Source organism: Aulonocara stuartgranti, assembly GCF_965226115.1.
Source record: "Aulonocara stuartgranti genome assembly, chromosome: 4".
Classification (NCBI taxonomy): domain Eukaryota; kingdom Metazoa; phylum Chordata; class Actinopteri; order Cichliformes; family Cichlidae; genus Aulonocara; species Aulonocara stuartgranti.
Genome location: NC_138942.1, coordinates 10,941,650 through 10,957,229, shown reverse-complemented (window position 1 = coordinate 10,957,229; position 15,580 = coordinate 10,941,650). Strand labels below are relative to the sequence as shown.

The 15,580-nt window shown below is 41.4% G+C and overlaps 2 protein-coding genes across 4 annotated transcripts in view; one reads left to right on the top strand and one right to left on the bottom strand.

The window, feature by feature from the left end:
- Positions 1-15,580, top strand: part of dock6 (dedicator of cytokinesis 6) — a 30,905-nt gene that overhangs the window by 11,228 nt on the left and 4,097 nt on the right. Inside the window, exons 15-43 of one of the 3 annotated variants that reach the window (XM_082531880.1) lie at positions 2,252-2,369; positions 2,971-3,041; positions 3,131-3,269; positions 3,392-3,493; positions 3,599-3,685; positions 5,413-5,644; positions 6,217-6,381; positions 6,526-6,698; positions 7,344-7,445; positions 7,759-7,845; positions 8,169-8,264; positions 8,391-8,531; positions 8,752-8,865; positions 8,963-9,133; positions 9,688-9,827; positions 9,943-10,112; positions 10,226-10,377; positions 10,686-10,868; positions 11,562-11,688; positions 11,777-11,861; positions 11,991-12,087; positions 12,204-12,338; positions 12,628-12,780; positions 13,196-13,354; positions 13,473-13,573; positions 13,653-13,845; positions 14,525-14,668; positions 14,760-14,891; positions 15,011-15,025. In XM_082531880.1, the coding sequence (XP_082388006.1) occupies positions 2,252-2,369; positions 2,971-3,041; positions 3,131-3,269; positions 3,392-3,493; positions 3,599-3,685; positions 5,413-5,644; positions 6,217-6,381; positions 6,526-6,698; positions 7,344-7,445; positions 7,759-7,845; positions 8,169-8,264; positions 8,391-8,531; positions 8,752-8,865; positions 8,963-9,133; positions 9,688-9,827; positions 9,943-10,112; positions 10,226-10,377; positions 10,686-10,868; positions 11,562-11,688; positions 11,777-11,861; positions 11,991-12,087; positions 12,204-12,338; positions 12,628-12,780; positions 13,196-13,354; positions 13,473-13,573; positions 13,653-13,845; positions 14,525-14,668; positions 14,760-14,891; positions 15,011-15,025 (3,784 nt within the window). The remainder of the gene's footprint in view (positions 1-2,251; positions 2,370-2,970; positions 3,042-3,130; positions 3,270-3,391; positions 3,494-3,598; positions 3,686-5,412; positions 5,645-6,216; positions 6,382-6,525; positions 6,699-7,343; positions 7,446-7,758; positions 7,846-8,168; positions 8,265-8,390; positions 8,532-8,751; positions 8,866-8,962; positions 9,134-9,687; positions 9,828-9,942; positions 10,113-10,225; positions 10,378-10,685; positions 10,869-11,561; positions 11,689-11,776; positions 11,862-11,990; positions 12,088-12,203; positions 12,339-12,627; positions 12,781-13,195; positions 13,355-13,472; positions 13,574-13,652; positions 13,846-14,524; positions 14,669-14,759; positions 14,892-15,010; positions 15,026-15,580) is intronic. The other 2 variants (XM_082531882.1, XM_082531881.1) reach the window with 2 other exon arrangements.
- On the bottom strand, positions 20-1,454 carry angptl8 (angiopoietin like 8). Its single transcript, XM_082531905.1, has 4 exons — positions 1,148-1,454; positions 519-668; positions 257-367; positions 20-166 (listed from the first exon to the last, which is right to left on the bottom strand). Exons 1-4 carry the CDS (start codon positions 1,442-1,444, stop codon positions 149-151), a joined length of 576 nt encoding a protein of 191 aa, XP_082388031.1. The 5' UTR covers positions 1,445-1,454; the 3' UTR covers positions 20-148.

Here is a 15,580-nt window from a genome sequence, read left to right as displayed (position 1 = left end):
AATGCACAAAATATAGATTACAGGCACGATAACAAGGATGTAATTATGAAGGACCCAAAATATATATTTTCTGCCAGTGCAGTTGATCTATAGCATCCATAGCAAGGTTGGAAGGGAGTGCAGTGAGTTTATGGAGTTAAGATCTGGATCATGTCAGCACTTCACTCTGGAAGAGGGAAGCAAAGTAGCAAATTTAATGAAATAAAAACATGGAAAGTTTATCAAGAATATCAGATAGTTTGAACAAGTTATTTACCATCTTCTGCAGTTTGGCAAGCTGCTCATTCTGACTCTCAATATCCTCTTTTTGGAGCTCAGTCAAAAGCTGTAAGCCTCGCAAGACTTTGTCGTGCTCCTCTGCTCTCTCCTACAAACAGAAGTAAAGTTAAAATAACCTGTCAGTGATTATATGACTAGCGTTCAAATATGAAGCAATAACCAGCAAAAGCAACTATGGAGTGATGGAGTGTTAGAATTCATGCTGAACTGTAACTATTTTGAGTACAGCTTTCTGTTACCTGCAGCTCCTTGATGCTTGGAGGTACAGAGTTGCTGAGGTACATCTCCAACTGGCTCACTTTTGTCCTCAGCTGCTGCTCTTCCTTCTCCAGGCTGGTCAGCCATTCTTTAGTCTTTGTGGTCTGAGCGTGTTGCTGGGCCATCTGGGCCTATCAAAAGAGGATGTGCCTATATTATTCTCTTCCCCCAACAAAAGCCTTAGTGCAGCTGGCAGCTGCTTTCCCCAGAGTCTTACATGTAGCTTTCACACTCATTTTGCTTGCTCTTGTCTTGGATATTAGAGTATGGTTTAACCTTATACAGCAGGCAAATGAAGTGAATAATAGTAATATGATTGTCTTGGCTGTGAGTGCCCACATAATAACAGCAATACAGGATTTTATGTAGGCATTTTAAAGAAAATGTTTTGCTTTCACAAGTCACCAAAAAGCTGCATTTTCTCTCTCCTTCTCTGTGTCTCCACCTCAATCTGATGGCGACTTATATACTCTGCCTCAAGTTTGCTCCCGTATGCTGTACTGAGATTGAACCTTGATTGTAATTCTGAGACATTATCTCTCCCCAAATACCACAGCCTTTCACCTTCACCTGGGGGATCTGTTGTTTACATATTTCCATGTCTTCTTACCTGTAGCAGCTGTATCACTTCTTTGATCTGTTTCTCCACCTCTGCAGCCTGCTCAGTCTGTTTCCCCAGCTTTTGGAGAGTTCTCTCAGTGTTCTTCAAAGACCGGCTGATTCTCGCTATCTTTGCCTCAGTGGTTTCATAAGCATAGTTTAGGGATTCGCCAAACTGTAAGACACCAAACATGAGCACATTGACTTCTTCTTGCGGTGCCACCTTGTATTCCGTCTTGCTGGTCTTCCTGACCGGGCTTGCGTGCACTGCTCCAGCCACAAAAAGCAAGCACAGGCTCCAGAGCATTGTGATAATAAATGTTGTTTCCTCAGTTCTTTCAGATGTTCAAAAGATATTTCTGATTTATCTTTCAGCAATAGCGCCTGTGCAGAATAAAGCTTTTTTTTTATGTATGAGTCAAAAATGAAAGCCATAAACAGGCACTTGTCTGTCATAGCAGTGTCATCAGCCCCTCAGCGATGAATGGAGGGTGGCTGCTCCACCTTATATTGCATGTGTGCATGGCTACGTGCGATACCAGGGTAAAACATTAGCTCGGCTTTGGCCTGATCACAGGTCTTGTCCATGGCCTTTGCCTCAGTGACCCTCCCTTGAAGTTTGACTGTAGCGATACTAATTTTGTCATTTAGGTCACAAACATGTGCATCATGCATAGCAATATATGTAGCTTTTTTTTAACGAAGAAAATTTTCACATGTATTATATTCTGTGCACGAAGTTTGATTGTTATGTCAATCACATGTGATTGCGTGGTGTGTCAGTGCCTTTATACAAGTGGCTAAAGTCAGCTTTCAAATATGTACAGGAGTTAACTCTAATGTTTAACTTGGATGGGGGTTAAGGTGACTTTCATCAAGTGAGGCCAGGTTCGGGTCACACTCCCGTTATGTGCGCTCGTATGATCTTGTCTTTTCTGAGAATAAGATTGTTATATATTGTAGGTTGTGGGAAATATTTAATATAAATGGGGTGTGATCTTATTGCCACATGCTGACATCATAACAGGAATTAAGTGTTCCCTTCATGGCTATGCAGCCTTTTAAAATTCTTGTATTTTTCTCTCTTTCTCTCTCTGCCTATTTTGGCTCTAAGGAACCTGCTCTATGTTTACCCACAAAGTCTGAACTTCAGCAGCCGTCAGGGCTCAGTGAGGAACATTGCTGTGAAAGTACAGTTCATGGCAGGAGAGGACCCCAGTCAAGCCTTAGCGGTGAGTTACACTCGGGGATAATGAAGCAACATGACCGTGATGTTCTCTGGCAAATGAAATCCCAGCCACAAAGAAAAGCTTAGAAATACTATATGATGTCTTTTTCAGTAGCGGGAACTTCAAAGGAACATATTTGTGAGCAGCAAAGGAAGAAGAATTTAGTTATGCATGACCTGCAGCATATCTTTCATGTTATCACTCTGATTTTCTTTTCTTTTGGTTTATTTAGTATAACATGGACGATGCACACTATATAGTGTTTACTATAAGTGGCACTCCACCCAGGATATTTCTTTTGCATATCCCATAACAGCAATCCCATGTAGAGCTGCAGGGTAGAAAAGGATTGCTTGTTATGTAACATGGCTGCTGCTGACACAGTTACAGTAACATAGAAACTACTCAAAATACTCAACCAGTGTAACTAGTTGAAATTCACTCTTTCTTTCATTTATGAGTGAAAAGTTTTCAAACCTTTGAAAAAAACATTTTCCAGAGTGAACTGTTCTCAGTTTGGGGTTTGAAACAGTTGTGGTGTTCATTGTGAATGTCTTATTGGTTATGGAAAACTGCATTTATGCACTGCTTTTTTTAAAAACAGGTCATCTTTGGAAAATCGAGCTGTGCAGAATTCATGAAAGAGGCATACTCTCCTGTCATTTACCATAACAAGTAAGGTTCCCTCACCTGTTAAGCCTCTGCTCAAGTCTGTCCAACTTTTCTTTCTTTCCTAAATGTCTTGTTTAACTCTTTCTCATAAGGTCTCCTGAGTTCTATGAGGAGATGAAGATGAAGATTCCTGCCAATCTGACAGACAACCACCACCTGTTGTTCACCTTTTACCACATCAGCTGCCAGCCCAAACAGAACACTCCTCTGGAGACTCCTGTGGGCTACACGGTGAGTGCACTCCTTCAGCTGGCTCTCCTTGAATACTTTCACCCACACACTCACTTGTTCAATAGTTCTATCTGTTGTCTTGCCATCTGTTAGAGATCGCGTGTCTTTCTTTCTGCTTGCAGTGGATCCCTCTGATGCAACATGGCAGACTACGCACCGGCTCTTTCAGTCTGCCTGTCTCTGTGGAAAAGCCCCCGGCTAGCTACTCGGTGCTCACCCCTGACGTGAGTGTGTTTGAAGAGATTGTGTGAACATTGGTTCTTCTTCCAGCACCTATTCCTTTGTGGTGTGCCTGAGTGTTAAATGAGTTGGGTGTCACTCTCTGGCAGGTTCAGCTCCCAGGCATGAAGTGGGTGGATAATCACAAAGGTGTGTTCAATGTCGAAGTGAAAGCGGCCTCCTCAGTCCACACTCAGGTACACAAATACGCTTCTTACACTTACTGCTCTTTCTTATTCCTCCCACGTGTAAAGACCCAATTTGCTATTATAGCTTGGCTGTGGGTCCTTAAAATTTTTTATAATTCTTATAGATCTGCTATCAAAAATACCTTAAAAAGCGTTGAATTATCTTAAATGTTCTTTAGTGTTATTACTACAAAACAAAAAAATAATACTCCCTGGTCTTTAAGGAGCTCACTTTCAGGCTGCTCAATTTGCGATACATCGGTGGAAGCTATAGAAATGTTAGTCTACAGAAATGGGAACATAGCAGTTAAAGTTAAAAGACATGCACCTGTCCTTGTCCTGGACTGGTGACAGTCAGTCTCACGTACCTAATTACAAGCTGGTCCTTTCCGTGCACGCACAAAAACGTACTCAGTAGCACAGGCAAATAGTCATGCGCTCACAACTACGCAGTAACATTTTGTTAGCGTAGAGGCTCCTGTCTGCAAGTGAAGACACAAAGTTCACTAAAGTAAACCACAGAGGGCCTACCATGAAAACATTCTTAATAACAAATCTAATGAGACATTTAAATCACCCTGACCCAGCTGAATATGGAGTTTTGAAAGAAGCTAATAAAGGCAGTTGCTAAATATAACACTATCCAGAATTTAGAAGCAGCCACAAGCCAGCAGCTTCACGAGCAGTGAACGGATCAAAGCAGATACGAGGAAAATTATGGAGACAAGTGAAAACACATGAGGGTCGATGTCCTGTTATCTGGTGAAGCTATAATTAGACTAGAAAGTGATGTAAGTAGATACATTTGTGTTGTTGTACTGCGGATGTACAACAACTTATTTTCAGTTAATTATTTGTGCCTTGTTCCAGTAGCAGAACACTTTATTTTCACTTGTTTAAATTAGAGAGGATCCTGTAAGTTACTAAAGTTTGGTGGAACTTCTAAAGTCCAATCATTTCTTTTATTATGAAAATAATATTTTGCATTGAAGAAAGGCTGGTTTTTATTTCTATAAGCTGTCAATAATAGCTCCAAGAAAATCAGAATAGGTAAAAATCGTTGTCAGTAGGTAGCATTAAGAAAAAAATCGAAATAAACCAAGAAAGTTGCACTGGGTGCATCTTTAGTTAAAGTCTGTGCCTGGAAGTATGTACGAAGCAAACTGAGTTTCACATTTGAGACTATGGGCTGTCTTTTAGATCAAAAACTAGATTTGTGTTAGTCTTTCACATCTATAAACGTATAAACATATTTCATCATGTAAAACATCAGTGTTTTCCTCAAACAGTATAATTTCACTTTTAATGTATTTCCATCCTGTTTGGCATTCACATTTATTTAAATTAATATACAAGCGTCATAGATGTAACTGGCATATGTCTATAGAAACTAGTTTAGTTTAATGTCTAAAACAATCATTTTGTTGGCTTTAGATAGTATCAAAGTAAATCGGCGTAAACTGGAAAACAAAAGAAGTGTGGTGCACATTAATGTTGCTCAGAGTGGAGAAACTTGAAATTTATTTTATTGTTTGATGTACGTCACAGTCTGCTTGGCTCCTGTTGGCTCACATATATGCAGGTCATCGGGAAATGCAGTTTCATGTCACTTTAGAAAAGGAAGGTCACACACACCCTGGATCACCCTGCTCTTCTAGAATTTCAGGTGTTCTGCCAAATCAAAGTTCACCAACATCAGCTGTTACTTATCATTCATTGTGCATGTGTGCTTCTAGGACCCTCACCTGGATAAGTTTTTCACGTTAGTGTATGTCCTGGAGGAGTACTCCTTTCCTTTCCGCCTGAAGGACGTCATCATAACTGAGGCAAACATGGAAGGGGAGCTGAAGGCCAGCATGGCTGCGCTGAGAGGGGCTGTGCTGGATACCTGTGTCAGGTTCTTGCATCAGCTGCTTAACAAACTCATTCAGCTCATTGTCTACCCTCCAGTCATTGCAGGCCAGATTGGTGAGGAGGCTGTCAACACTTCTTTCTTTTTTCTTTTTTTAACTTTCTTTTTATTGTTTTTCTTTAAACATTATACAGGGAGGGTAGGGGGTAACAACAAAACAAAACAACAAAGCAACAACAACAACAAAAAGATAAATACAACAAGTAGGATAACACCCCCCTCCCCAAAAAAACAAAAAACAAAAAAAAACATGTTGGATCTCCTTGTTTCTACAGTTTGATCATTTCTCATTATCAATGTGTTGGTCTTTATCCTGTTGGGTTTATATACTCAGTCCATTTCTCCCACTTTTTTGAGTGATTGTAATAACTCTCTTAGAGATATATTAATATGATTATTGATAATTATTTTTTTGTTGAAGATATGAAAAACAAAACTGTTTAATTTGCTTTACATTGAGGAATTTACTTCATTAACACACACAACAGAGGAACAGATATTCTAGATTCAGTTTAGCACCTGATAATAAATGCGTTAACTTGTGGTTACCTTTAGGGCAAGCATTACCTTTGTTGTTGTGGTTGTGGTTATTGTTGTTTTAAAGCACTCACTTTGAATTTACCTGCAGTGAACCTGGGTCGGGCTGCTTTCGAAGCCATGGCTCTGTTGGTCAATCAGATCCACAAAAACCTGGAAGGGAACCAAGATCAACATGGCCGCAACAATCTGCTGGCATCTTACATCCATTACTGCTTCCGCCTGCCCACTGCCGAGCCTACCCTGCCACCGAATGGTGAGTCACCAGGCTTAACTGTGAAACCTTTATTTTCATTTGAAAGAACAAAAATGGTTTTTGTTAGACCATAAAGTGCCAGGGTTTTTTTTTTTTTATTGTTTTATTTGCTAACTTCTATGTCCTTTCCTTCTCCCCGAGTAGCAGGCACCCAGTCCTATGAGATGCCAATGCAGTACGCTACCTTATCAAGGGCAACAGCGCGGCCAAGCAGTCTGCACCTGTCCCGTTCCAAAAGCATTAGCAACTCCAACCCAGACCTGGCTAGCACACCAGTTTCTCCTGATGAGGAGGTGCAAAGGATCATGGGGAGCAAGGTATGCTGCACTTCTCAAGTCATTTTAAAGGAGATTAAAGTTAGGTTGTTAAATATTTTGCACTTTGTTGGTCTTATGTTTTGCAGGAAATGTGTACCAGTCAAACTTATCATAGGCAGCTGTTGCTTTACTTTCACATTTATTATATTTGCTTAGTGTCTCATTTTTCCCCTAGTATTTCAATTACATTAAGTAAAATATATGAATGTTGTTACAGTCTGGCTACACAGAAAACATGGTCTGTGTTTTCTGTCTTTATGAAACCACTTGTTTATTTTCTAGTTTCTGTTTAGATAATATCACTCTGTTATTTTGTTGTAATCGTAGTTTCTGGACTCTTCACAGCTGATTCAATAAACTCAGGTTAACTGAGAACTCTGTGCAAACAGTCTGTCTCACTGCTTAGACAACAATGTAGTAATTCTCTGTGCCTCTATCCCTTTACTTAATGCAGTACCTCAGTCCTTTATTCTCCTCTCCCCAGCTTTCTTTTCTTTGTTGCTTTTGTCTCCTTTTATTTCGTTCCTGATTTTCTTCTCTAAATAATCTTTTATGTAGTAATTACCCTCTCTTAATTCACTGTGCTCTTGCCTCTTGCCACACTCTGTGTGTGTTTTTGTGTGTGTCTCTGGTGGCTTATGGCAGGGCATTGACCGCTCCCACTCCTGGGTAAACTCTGCTTATGCCCCTGGGGGCTCCAGATCTGTGCTACGCCGGAACCCCAACTCCAGCTGTGAGCTCAAGCAGGTGCCAAATCCCTTCACCTCATCCTCACCTTTACCTCCTCCACCTCCATCCTGCACTGCCTCTCATCAATTCTCGCGGGTCATTTCTTACCTCCATTGCATCTGTGTCTGTCTGGCTCTCTCTCTGCTCGCCTCAGCCCACCTGTCACCCCTTTTTATCTACTCCCTGTACATCCTCTCTGCTGCCTAACAGGCACAAGTTCTGCCTGGGGCTTGTTAGGAGTTCATAGAAAGTTCTCTGGCCACCCACCCATTTCCATTCACCCATTTTCACGTCATCTGTGTGTGTTCACCTCACCATCACTCCATGTCAGGCAAACGACCGCAGCTGCAATCGCATGTCTGCCTTTCTGGACAGCGTGGCTTTGTTTTCAGTTCCCCCAAGGCAGATTGCAAAGAAGGTAAAACTGGCATCTAACTAACTGTAAAAGTTACAAACTAACACATTTGTGATATCATATCATTCACCAACTTCCAATATCATTACCATTCATCAACAATCATGCGATTTGAACACAGATCTACATGGAAATAATGTGAAAATTGAAAATTTAGATCTTTTTGGAATGAAGAACTATCAGTTCGTACTCCTAAACCTTTATAACCTGCAGTTACTGTTTATGAAGTATTCCTAATAGCATTGAAACTGTTTATTTTAATCTTGATAGCTCAAATACAATTAACTAGACCAAACTGAACTAGCTTGTTGTTGGTTCATGTCTAGCTGCTCCACGAGGAGCTGGCTTTACAGTGGGTGGTCAGCACCAGCACAGTGAGGGAAGCGGCACTGCAACAAGCTTGGCTTTTCTTCCAACTGATGGTAAGCATTCCTTTTTGAAATTGCAATAATTGTACACCACTTTCTAAGTAGCAAAAATCTAAAGAGAATGCAGTAAAACAAAACTTAAGGTCTGCAAACCATTTTCTTATGTATCCCCTCCTACAGACAAAGAGCATGGCCCACCACTTATTCCTGACCTCAAAACTGGATGTTCCCAGGCGTCAGCGGTTCCCAGACCGCTTTGTGGATGACATCGCTGCACTTGTGTGTGCCATCAGTGCAGACATTGCCAGCCGATACCACAAGGTACCAAATCCTGAGAGCTACCCCATATTCTAGAAATTGAATTCATTTCTTGATAACAATTTAGGTCACTGGCCAACAAAAACTATAGTGGCTTTATTTTTCTCCCTTATCTTTTATACAAAGCTTGAGCATTGCTGTTTGATTCAAACCTAATATACAACCTAATATAATGTAAACCAAGACTCTTCCTCTTTCTCTCACATGAATTTTCCCCTTCCAGGATGTGGAGCTTGTGGAGAGGTTAAATAGCAGTCTGGCTTTCTTCCTGAGTGACCTGTTGTCTCTCATGGACCGGGGCTTTGTCTTCAACCTCATCCGCTCTTACTACAAACAGGTCCCCATTGCACTTTTTCCTATTTTCCTGTAATCTGATACGCTCAGAGACTCCCACACACATTATTGTATCTTCTATGTAACTGCATGTTAAACAGATTGCCAACAAGTTGCACACGGCCCAGAATCCCAGCTCTCTGAATGCTCTGAGGATGGACTTCACTCGTATTGTCTGCAGCCATGAGCACTATGTGATCCTCAACTTGCCGTGCTCAATCCTGAGCCCCCCAGCCTCCCCCTCTCCTTCCACTTCTTCCACTACATCACAGGTACTACAGCACATTATCCATCATAGACGAATTATAAAAATAAAAAAATTTCACATAAAGAGAATGGATAAATTGAAATGTTGCTAATTTCCCTCTGTAATAAGTGCATACTCATAGCATCAGTGTCCTCAAAGTTCCAGTCATGGCCCTTGGGGATGTTTTTTGCAGCCCTTGAGTCAGCCAAGGAAAGAATGCAATACACTGTATTGTGTCATTTTGGGAGGATTTTTCTTGAATTCCAACTCTTCTGTTCTGGGCATCATAGCTAGAGTTTCTTAACAGAAATACCGCTGGGGTCAAAATGTGCCTTCCTCTTGGTTTAAAAATACAAACATAAATTATGAAATTAGCAAATACACTACAAACACTAACTAAAGCTGTTTATTTTCCTTAATAAACAAATGATGTCTTAAATTTGCAGTCATCAAAAATTCGAGAATAACTCTTCTACTGTGTTCCTACACAAACCATTGCATAACATTAATGTCAGCCACACTTAAAGTCATTTCTCTATAATTCTGTGTCATCTTAACTATGTCTCCTTGTGTCCACAGAGCTCAGCATTTTCCAGTATGGTGCAAGACCAGGGCGTGGCCACCATGTTTGAGCTCTCCGTCCCTTTTCGCCAGCAGCACTTCCTGTCCGGCCTGCTGCTGTCTGAGCTCTCACTCATCCTCGACCCTGATGGTGAAGGGTGGGTTTTTAGTATCTGCTCACAAGCTGATCAAGACTTTACATCGATTCAGACTTTAACGTGAAATAAAATGAGAGATGACAAAGATTATGATGATTTTGTTTATCACCCACAGGGTTTTTTTCCTTCATAAAAAGGCCATTAGTGCCGTTCACTCCCTGCTGTGTAGCCACGATGCAGACCCTCGCTACAGGGACCCTCAAGTCAGAGCCCACATGGCTCAGCTCTACCTGCCTCTCATCCCAATCGTCATGGAGACGCTACATCAACTCTATGACTTCTCTGGTCAGCAGAACAATATGAGCAGCCCATAAATATGATTTTCCACCTGCTCGAGAAGATGTTGTTATATTTGCAGTATTATTGTACCTGAGAGCGCTTTTCTTATTGCCTTGCAGACTCCTCGCCTTCTCGGGTCCGCCATGCATCCACCCACGCTGACGATGCTGACCCAGACAGTGGCAGCACTATCAGTCAGTCTGTTGCCATGGCAATCGCTGGCTCCCCTCTGCAGCACGCCAAAGCCAACCCATTCGCACTGCCCACAGTGGTAAGTGATAGCAGCAAGGGTCATAGTGTTCCCCAGAGCCCTACAGACTGACAGGTCACAGAGTGGCCTCTGTGTGGGCGACTGCTGCTTCAGTTTGACAGACGGTCACACCACACAACACTCACCCATTTAAATATCATTTGCATTCTTTCCATGTTGTTCTTTAGCTAAAGAACAACTGCTCCTCTTCACCTGTAGGTGGCTCTGTGTCCTTTGCTATAACTTTCTCTAAACAGCCATTTTGTTCTATACTCAAGTGGATTACAAGATTGGCACCGATTTTCTGTGTGTGTGCATGTCGTTACCAGGCGGGGCGCCAGTCCAGCTCTCTGTCCGCCGAGTGCAGTAGGACTCTGCTGGTGTGTTTCCTGTGGGTGCTGAAGAATGCAGATGCAGCTCTCCTGGAGCGCTGGGTGTCAGATTTGTCTGTACTGCAAATCAACCGCTTGCTAGATCTGCTGCATCTCTGTGTGTCCTGCTTTGAATACAAGGTATAATAAATGGGCACCATCAAGATTCACAGTTCATTCAGGGAGATGCTAAATTCCTCTAAATTGATTTTTTTTTTCAAAGAAATCTAGTTCAGAGCAAATATTAATTAAATTTCATTTTCCTTCTTTTTCTCCTGTTTGATGGGGTTTTTATGAAGGCAATGAGTTAATGTTCATGGTTTAATTAGCTGTTATTTAAAAATTTGATTTAATTTAACCATTACTGCAAAAATGATGTCTGTGGCAGCATGTAACAGATCTGTGCTGGTCAGTTACTGCTGGCTGAGAATGCCCTCACTTCTGTCTCTGAAAAGTATATTTGATACGATACATTATACATAATGCATTGTACACTGAGGCACTTGGACTTCAGACATCATATCCAGGGTTACTACTGTATTTTCCATTACTGTTTACATAGCACTGCAAAATCACACAGTAGTCTATTTAGCTGTGTTTACTCTATAAATTATCAATAGGACAGAAGGCTATTTTTATGTTTGTTTGTTTTTAAATTGTTTGCCTTTCTAAAGTCCATTTCTTAGCAGCTTTCTACCCAGTTTTTTTTCCCTTTTATCCACTTTTAATATAGTCTTTTTTTCTCTGTCAGAGAAATTTCTGGGTAAACTTGCCTAATTTGTATGCTACCTTTTTATGATTTATTTGTCCTCTGATGTTTGGTGGGCGTTGTAGGGGAAGAAGACTTTGGAGCGGATCAATAGCCTGACATTTAAAAAGTCTCAGGATATGAAAGCACGACTTGAAGAAGCCATACTGGGCACAATCGGAGCCCGTCAGGAGATGGTTCGGCGTCACAGAGGTGGGAAGCACAACAGAAACATAGGTTTGCGTCGTGCATGTCTGAAGCAATTTATATTTGTGGTGCTTAAGGAAATTTACTCTTACAGAAAGGAGCCCTTATGGCAGCCAGGAGAACGTTAGGTGGAAAAAGAACGTAACTCATTGGAGAACAAATGCAGACAGAGTCGACAAGTATGTGCTTTACAGACATATAGATTTGGTTCTTCTGCTCACCTTGTGAAAATTACAAATATTCTTGGATTATAATTTATGTCAAATGTGTGTTTCTGTGTAACATGATTGTAAAATGACACCTTTCAGGACTAAGGCTGAGGTGGAACAGGAGTCTGTGGTGGATGGAAACCTAGCTACTGAGGCCTCTCTCATAGTACTGGACACACTGGAAATTATAGTCAAGGTAAAACAATGAGAATTAAATAAATCTGTTTAGACACCACCTTTCCAGTGGTTGACATACAGTGCTGTCCTCCTATATAAACATCCTTTGCTTGTTGTGTGCCTGTCTTCTTTCAGACTGTGGTTGCATCAGAGTTGAAAGAAAGTGTTTTAGGTGGAGTGCTGAGAGTACTTCTTCACAGCATGGCAGGAAACCAGAGCGCCCTCTTTCTGCAGCATTGCTTCAATACACAGAGAGCTCTGGTTTTCAAAGTAAGTGCAGTTTGTTTTTAGCAATTACACAAGTTTTCAGGTTTTTTTTTTATTGTCCTTTCCAGCAAAAAATAAATAAAAAAATCACAAATTAATGAATTAACACAAATAATTAATGTTTTGGTATTAATAGTTTTACTCCTATTTGGCATTATTCTGCTTACTCATTTTTATTGATGACATCTGTGTTACATTTTTGTATTGAAAAGTAAAGCAAGTGGGCCATATTTAATTTCTGGTGGCAGCGGGGTGAACTGTACGAAGTGACGCTGTGTGTTTTTGTGTATAGTTCCCAGAGATGCTGTTTGAGGAGGACACGGAGCTTTGTGCAGACCTGTGCCTGCGTCTCCTGCGTCACTGCAGCAGCAGTGTCGGCTCTGTCAGAAGTCACGCCTCGGCATCCCTTTACCTGCTCATGAGACAGAACTTCGAGATTGGAAATGTATGTTAAGATGTTTCATTATCTGTGAAATACTTTGATGTTCTTTCATTACTGTGGACATGTCAGCAAAATGCATCTATACCGTAATTCAAGACTGTAATGGGCGACTGTGGTTCAGGTTTGGGAAGCTCAGCTTGTAACCAGAAGGTTGCCGGTTCGATCCCAGCTCTGTCTGTCTTGGTTGTTGTGTCCTTGGGCAAGACACTTCACCTACCACCTACTGGTGATGGCGCGATAAGGCAGCCTCGCTTCTGTCAGTCTGTCCCAGGGCAACTGTGGCTACAAGTGTAGCTTGCTTCCACCAGTGTGTGAATGTGAGAGTGAATGAATAGTGGAATTGTAAAGCGCTATATAAATGCAATCCATTATTATTACTGATGTTGTAAGTCACACTGAGCTACGTTTTTGTTTGTAGAACTTTGCACGAGTAAAGATGCAGGTCACCATGTCTCTGTCCTCACTGGTGGGAACATCGCAGAACTTTAATGAAGAGCATCTTCGTCGGTCTCTCAAGACAATCTTGACATATGCCGAAGAGGACTTAGAGCTGCGGGACACACCTTTCCCAGAGCAGGTGGACAGCAACCATCATCTTGTTTACAGTTTTTGAGCTGAAGCTCGTGGAACGGGTAAGCTGGTGGAACAGGTAAGACATTTTTTTTCATTTGGTATATGTATGTTTGAAACTGCAGGTCCAGGATCTGGTGTTCAACCTGCACATGATTCTTACTGACACTGTGAAGATGAAGGAGCATCAGCACGATCCAGAGATGCTTATCGACCTAATGTACAGGTACTGGAATAACCATCAGAGTGGCTGTAAATCAAAAATAAAATAAAACCTAAAGTGTTTTCTCATTTTCTCTTTTCAGGATTGCTAAAGGTTACCAGAACTCCCCTGACTTGCGCTTAACGTGGCTTCAAAACATGGCAGGGAAACACTCAGAGAGAGGGAACCATGCTGAAGCAGCCCACTGTCTGGTCCACAGCGCAGCTCTGGTAGCAGAGTATCTCAACATGCTGGAGGATTGTCGCTACCTGCCCATTGGTTGTGTCACATTTCAGGTCAATGTGTATTCTGTTTAAACCTTTCTACTTACAAATAGTTGGCTAGGTCACAATGATTTTAGTCTAATGCCTCGGTCACAGTCGGTGACCTCCTGATACCTGCCTGAACACTGCAGCCAACATGTTTCAAAAGGCACAAAAATTTGTCTCCTTATCTGGTGCGTGTTACAGTTTTCACTGTTTCACTACAGCTTGGAAAGTAGTTGGCAGTTATCTGACAAGGAGATGTTTTCCATGCAAACTACGGGCAACCGCGACAATCTGCTCACAGTCAAAGCAACTGTAATCTTTCACTGAGGCACTGTATACCTCTTTGTGACCAGTTTGAAACTGAAACTGCCAGAAACCTCCAGCAACCAGTCACTAACTGGGTAGAGAATTCAAATTTTTCCCAAATGACCTGTCGTTGCCAGGTGATGGCTGACTGGTCTCTGGACTTGTGTGAGTTGAGTTTTAGCAATTGAATTTGCAGCGACTGCCAGAAACCTCCAACAACTATTCACCACCCGGTTTGAGACTCTTGTGACCTGTGGTTACTAGATCTTCACTAATGGGTGTCTAGACCTGTGTGACTCAGGCCTAAATGAAACTTTTACTTAAAAGACATATAAAACATGTGGGTGTATGACCAGATGTTAACTTTTTTCCTATTCTGTTTTGTCTGTTTTTACTACAGAATATTTCATCCAACGTATTAGAGGAGTCGGCAGTATCCGATGACGTTCTGTCGCCAGAGGAGGAGGGCATTTGTGCTGGGAAGTATTTCAGTGAGTCTGGCCTGGTGGGGCTTCTCGAGCAAGCAGCTGCTTCTTTTAATATGGTATGACTCACATTCACTGACAAACAGCACAAGGTTCCAGCATTAACATGATTTGTGTTAAAATCTCTATTTAATTGTGCTGTAACTGCAGGCCGGCATGTATGAGGCCATTAATGAAGTGTACAAGATTCTGCTCCCGATCCATGAAGCCAACAGAGACTTTAAAAAGCTGGCTACTGTCCACGGGAAGCTACAAGATGCCTTTAATAAAGTCTACAACCAAGTGAGTTGACAGCTTAATCCTGAAATCACCAGCAATCCACAAAGGAATTCGTTTCTAGCTAATTATCTTTATCCTAATTCCCTTCTTATGTGCTTTATTTCTTTTCTCATCTTTTCCAGAGTTCAGGATGGGAGGTAACAAACTAATCTGACATTAAGAGCATCTAATTTAAAGTAAAACATTCAGCAGTTGTTGTTGACAATGTTATTCTTCTTCCCCTTGGCTTGTTTTCTTCTCCCCTCCTGTGTCAATAACATGGCCACTGGTGAGTGATGCAAAGCTTACTTTATCACTTGGTTGAGTAGAATTAAGACAAGTATTAATTAATTTGTGCTGCAGTCCTGCTGTAATAAAACTACTTCTGAGCATGAATTTGTATTTTCCCACAACATGAAAAGCATCTGTTTTCCCAAATCCAAAGCGTTAACAAACAGTAAATGCTGTTTTGTTTTGTTTTTCATCACTGGTGTTGCAAACACAGGAATATAAATTAGTGTCAGGGTGAAAACAATCTGTGTGCATTTTACAAACCAGCTGTTTTAACTAAAAGAAAAAAACCAAACAGCTTTCAGCCCCAAAACAACTAAACAAGAGAAAACGTTTACAAAGAAAAGGCGGCTCACTGGTGTGGCCGGTTGAGAGAGAGAGAAGAAAGTAAATGATCCTCTGTGGTAGGCGGTGGCCATGTT

Excerpts from the sequence above, each read along its gene's own strand:
- angptl8 (XM_082531905.1), bottom strand. The coding sequence starts at position 1,444 with ATGCTCTGGAGCCTGTGCTTGCTTTTTGTGGCTGGAGCAGTGCACGCA. Across the intron at positions 669-1,147 it reads AAGTGATACAGCTGCTACAG|GCCCAGATGGCCCAGCAACA; the intron begins GTAAGAAGACAT and ends CTCTTTTGATAG. Across the intron at positions 368-518 it reads CAAGCATCAAGGAGCTGCAG|GAGAGAGCAGAGGAGCACGA; the intron begins GTAACAGAAAGC and ends TTCTGTTTGTAG.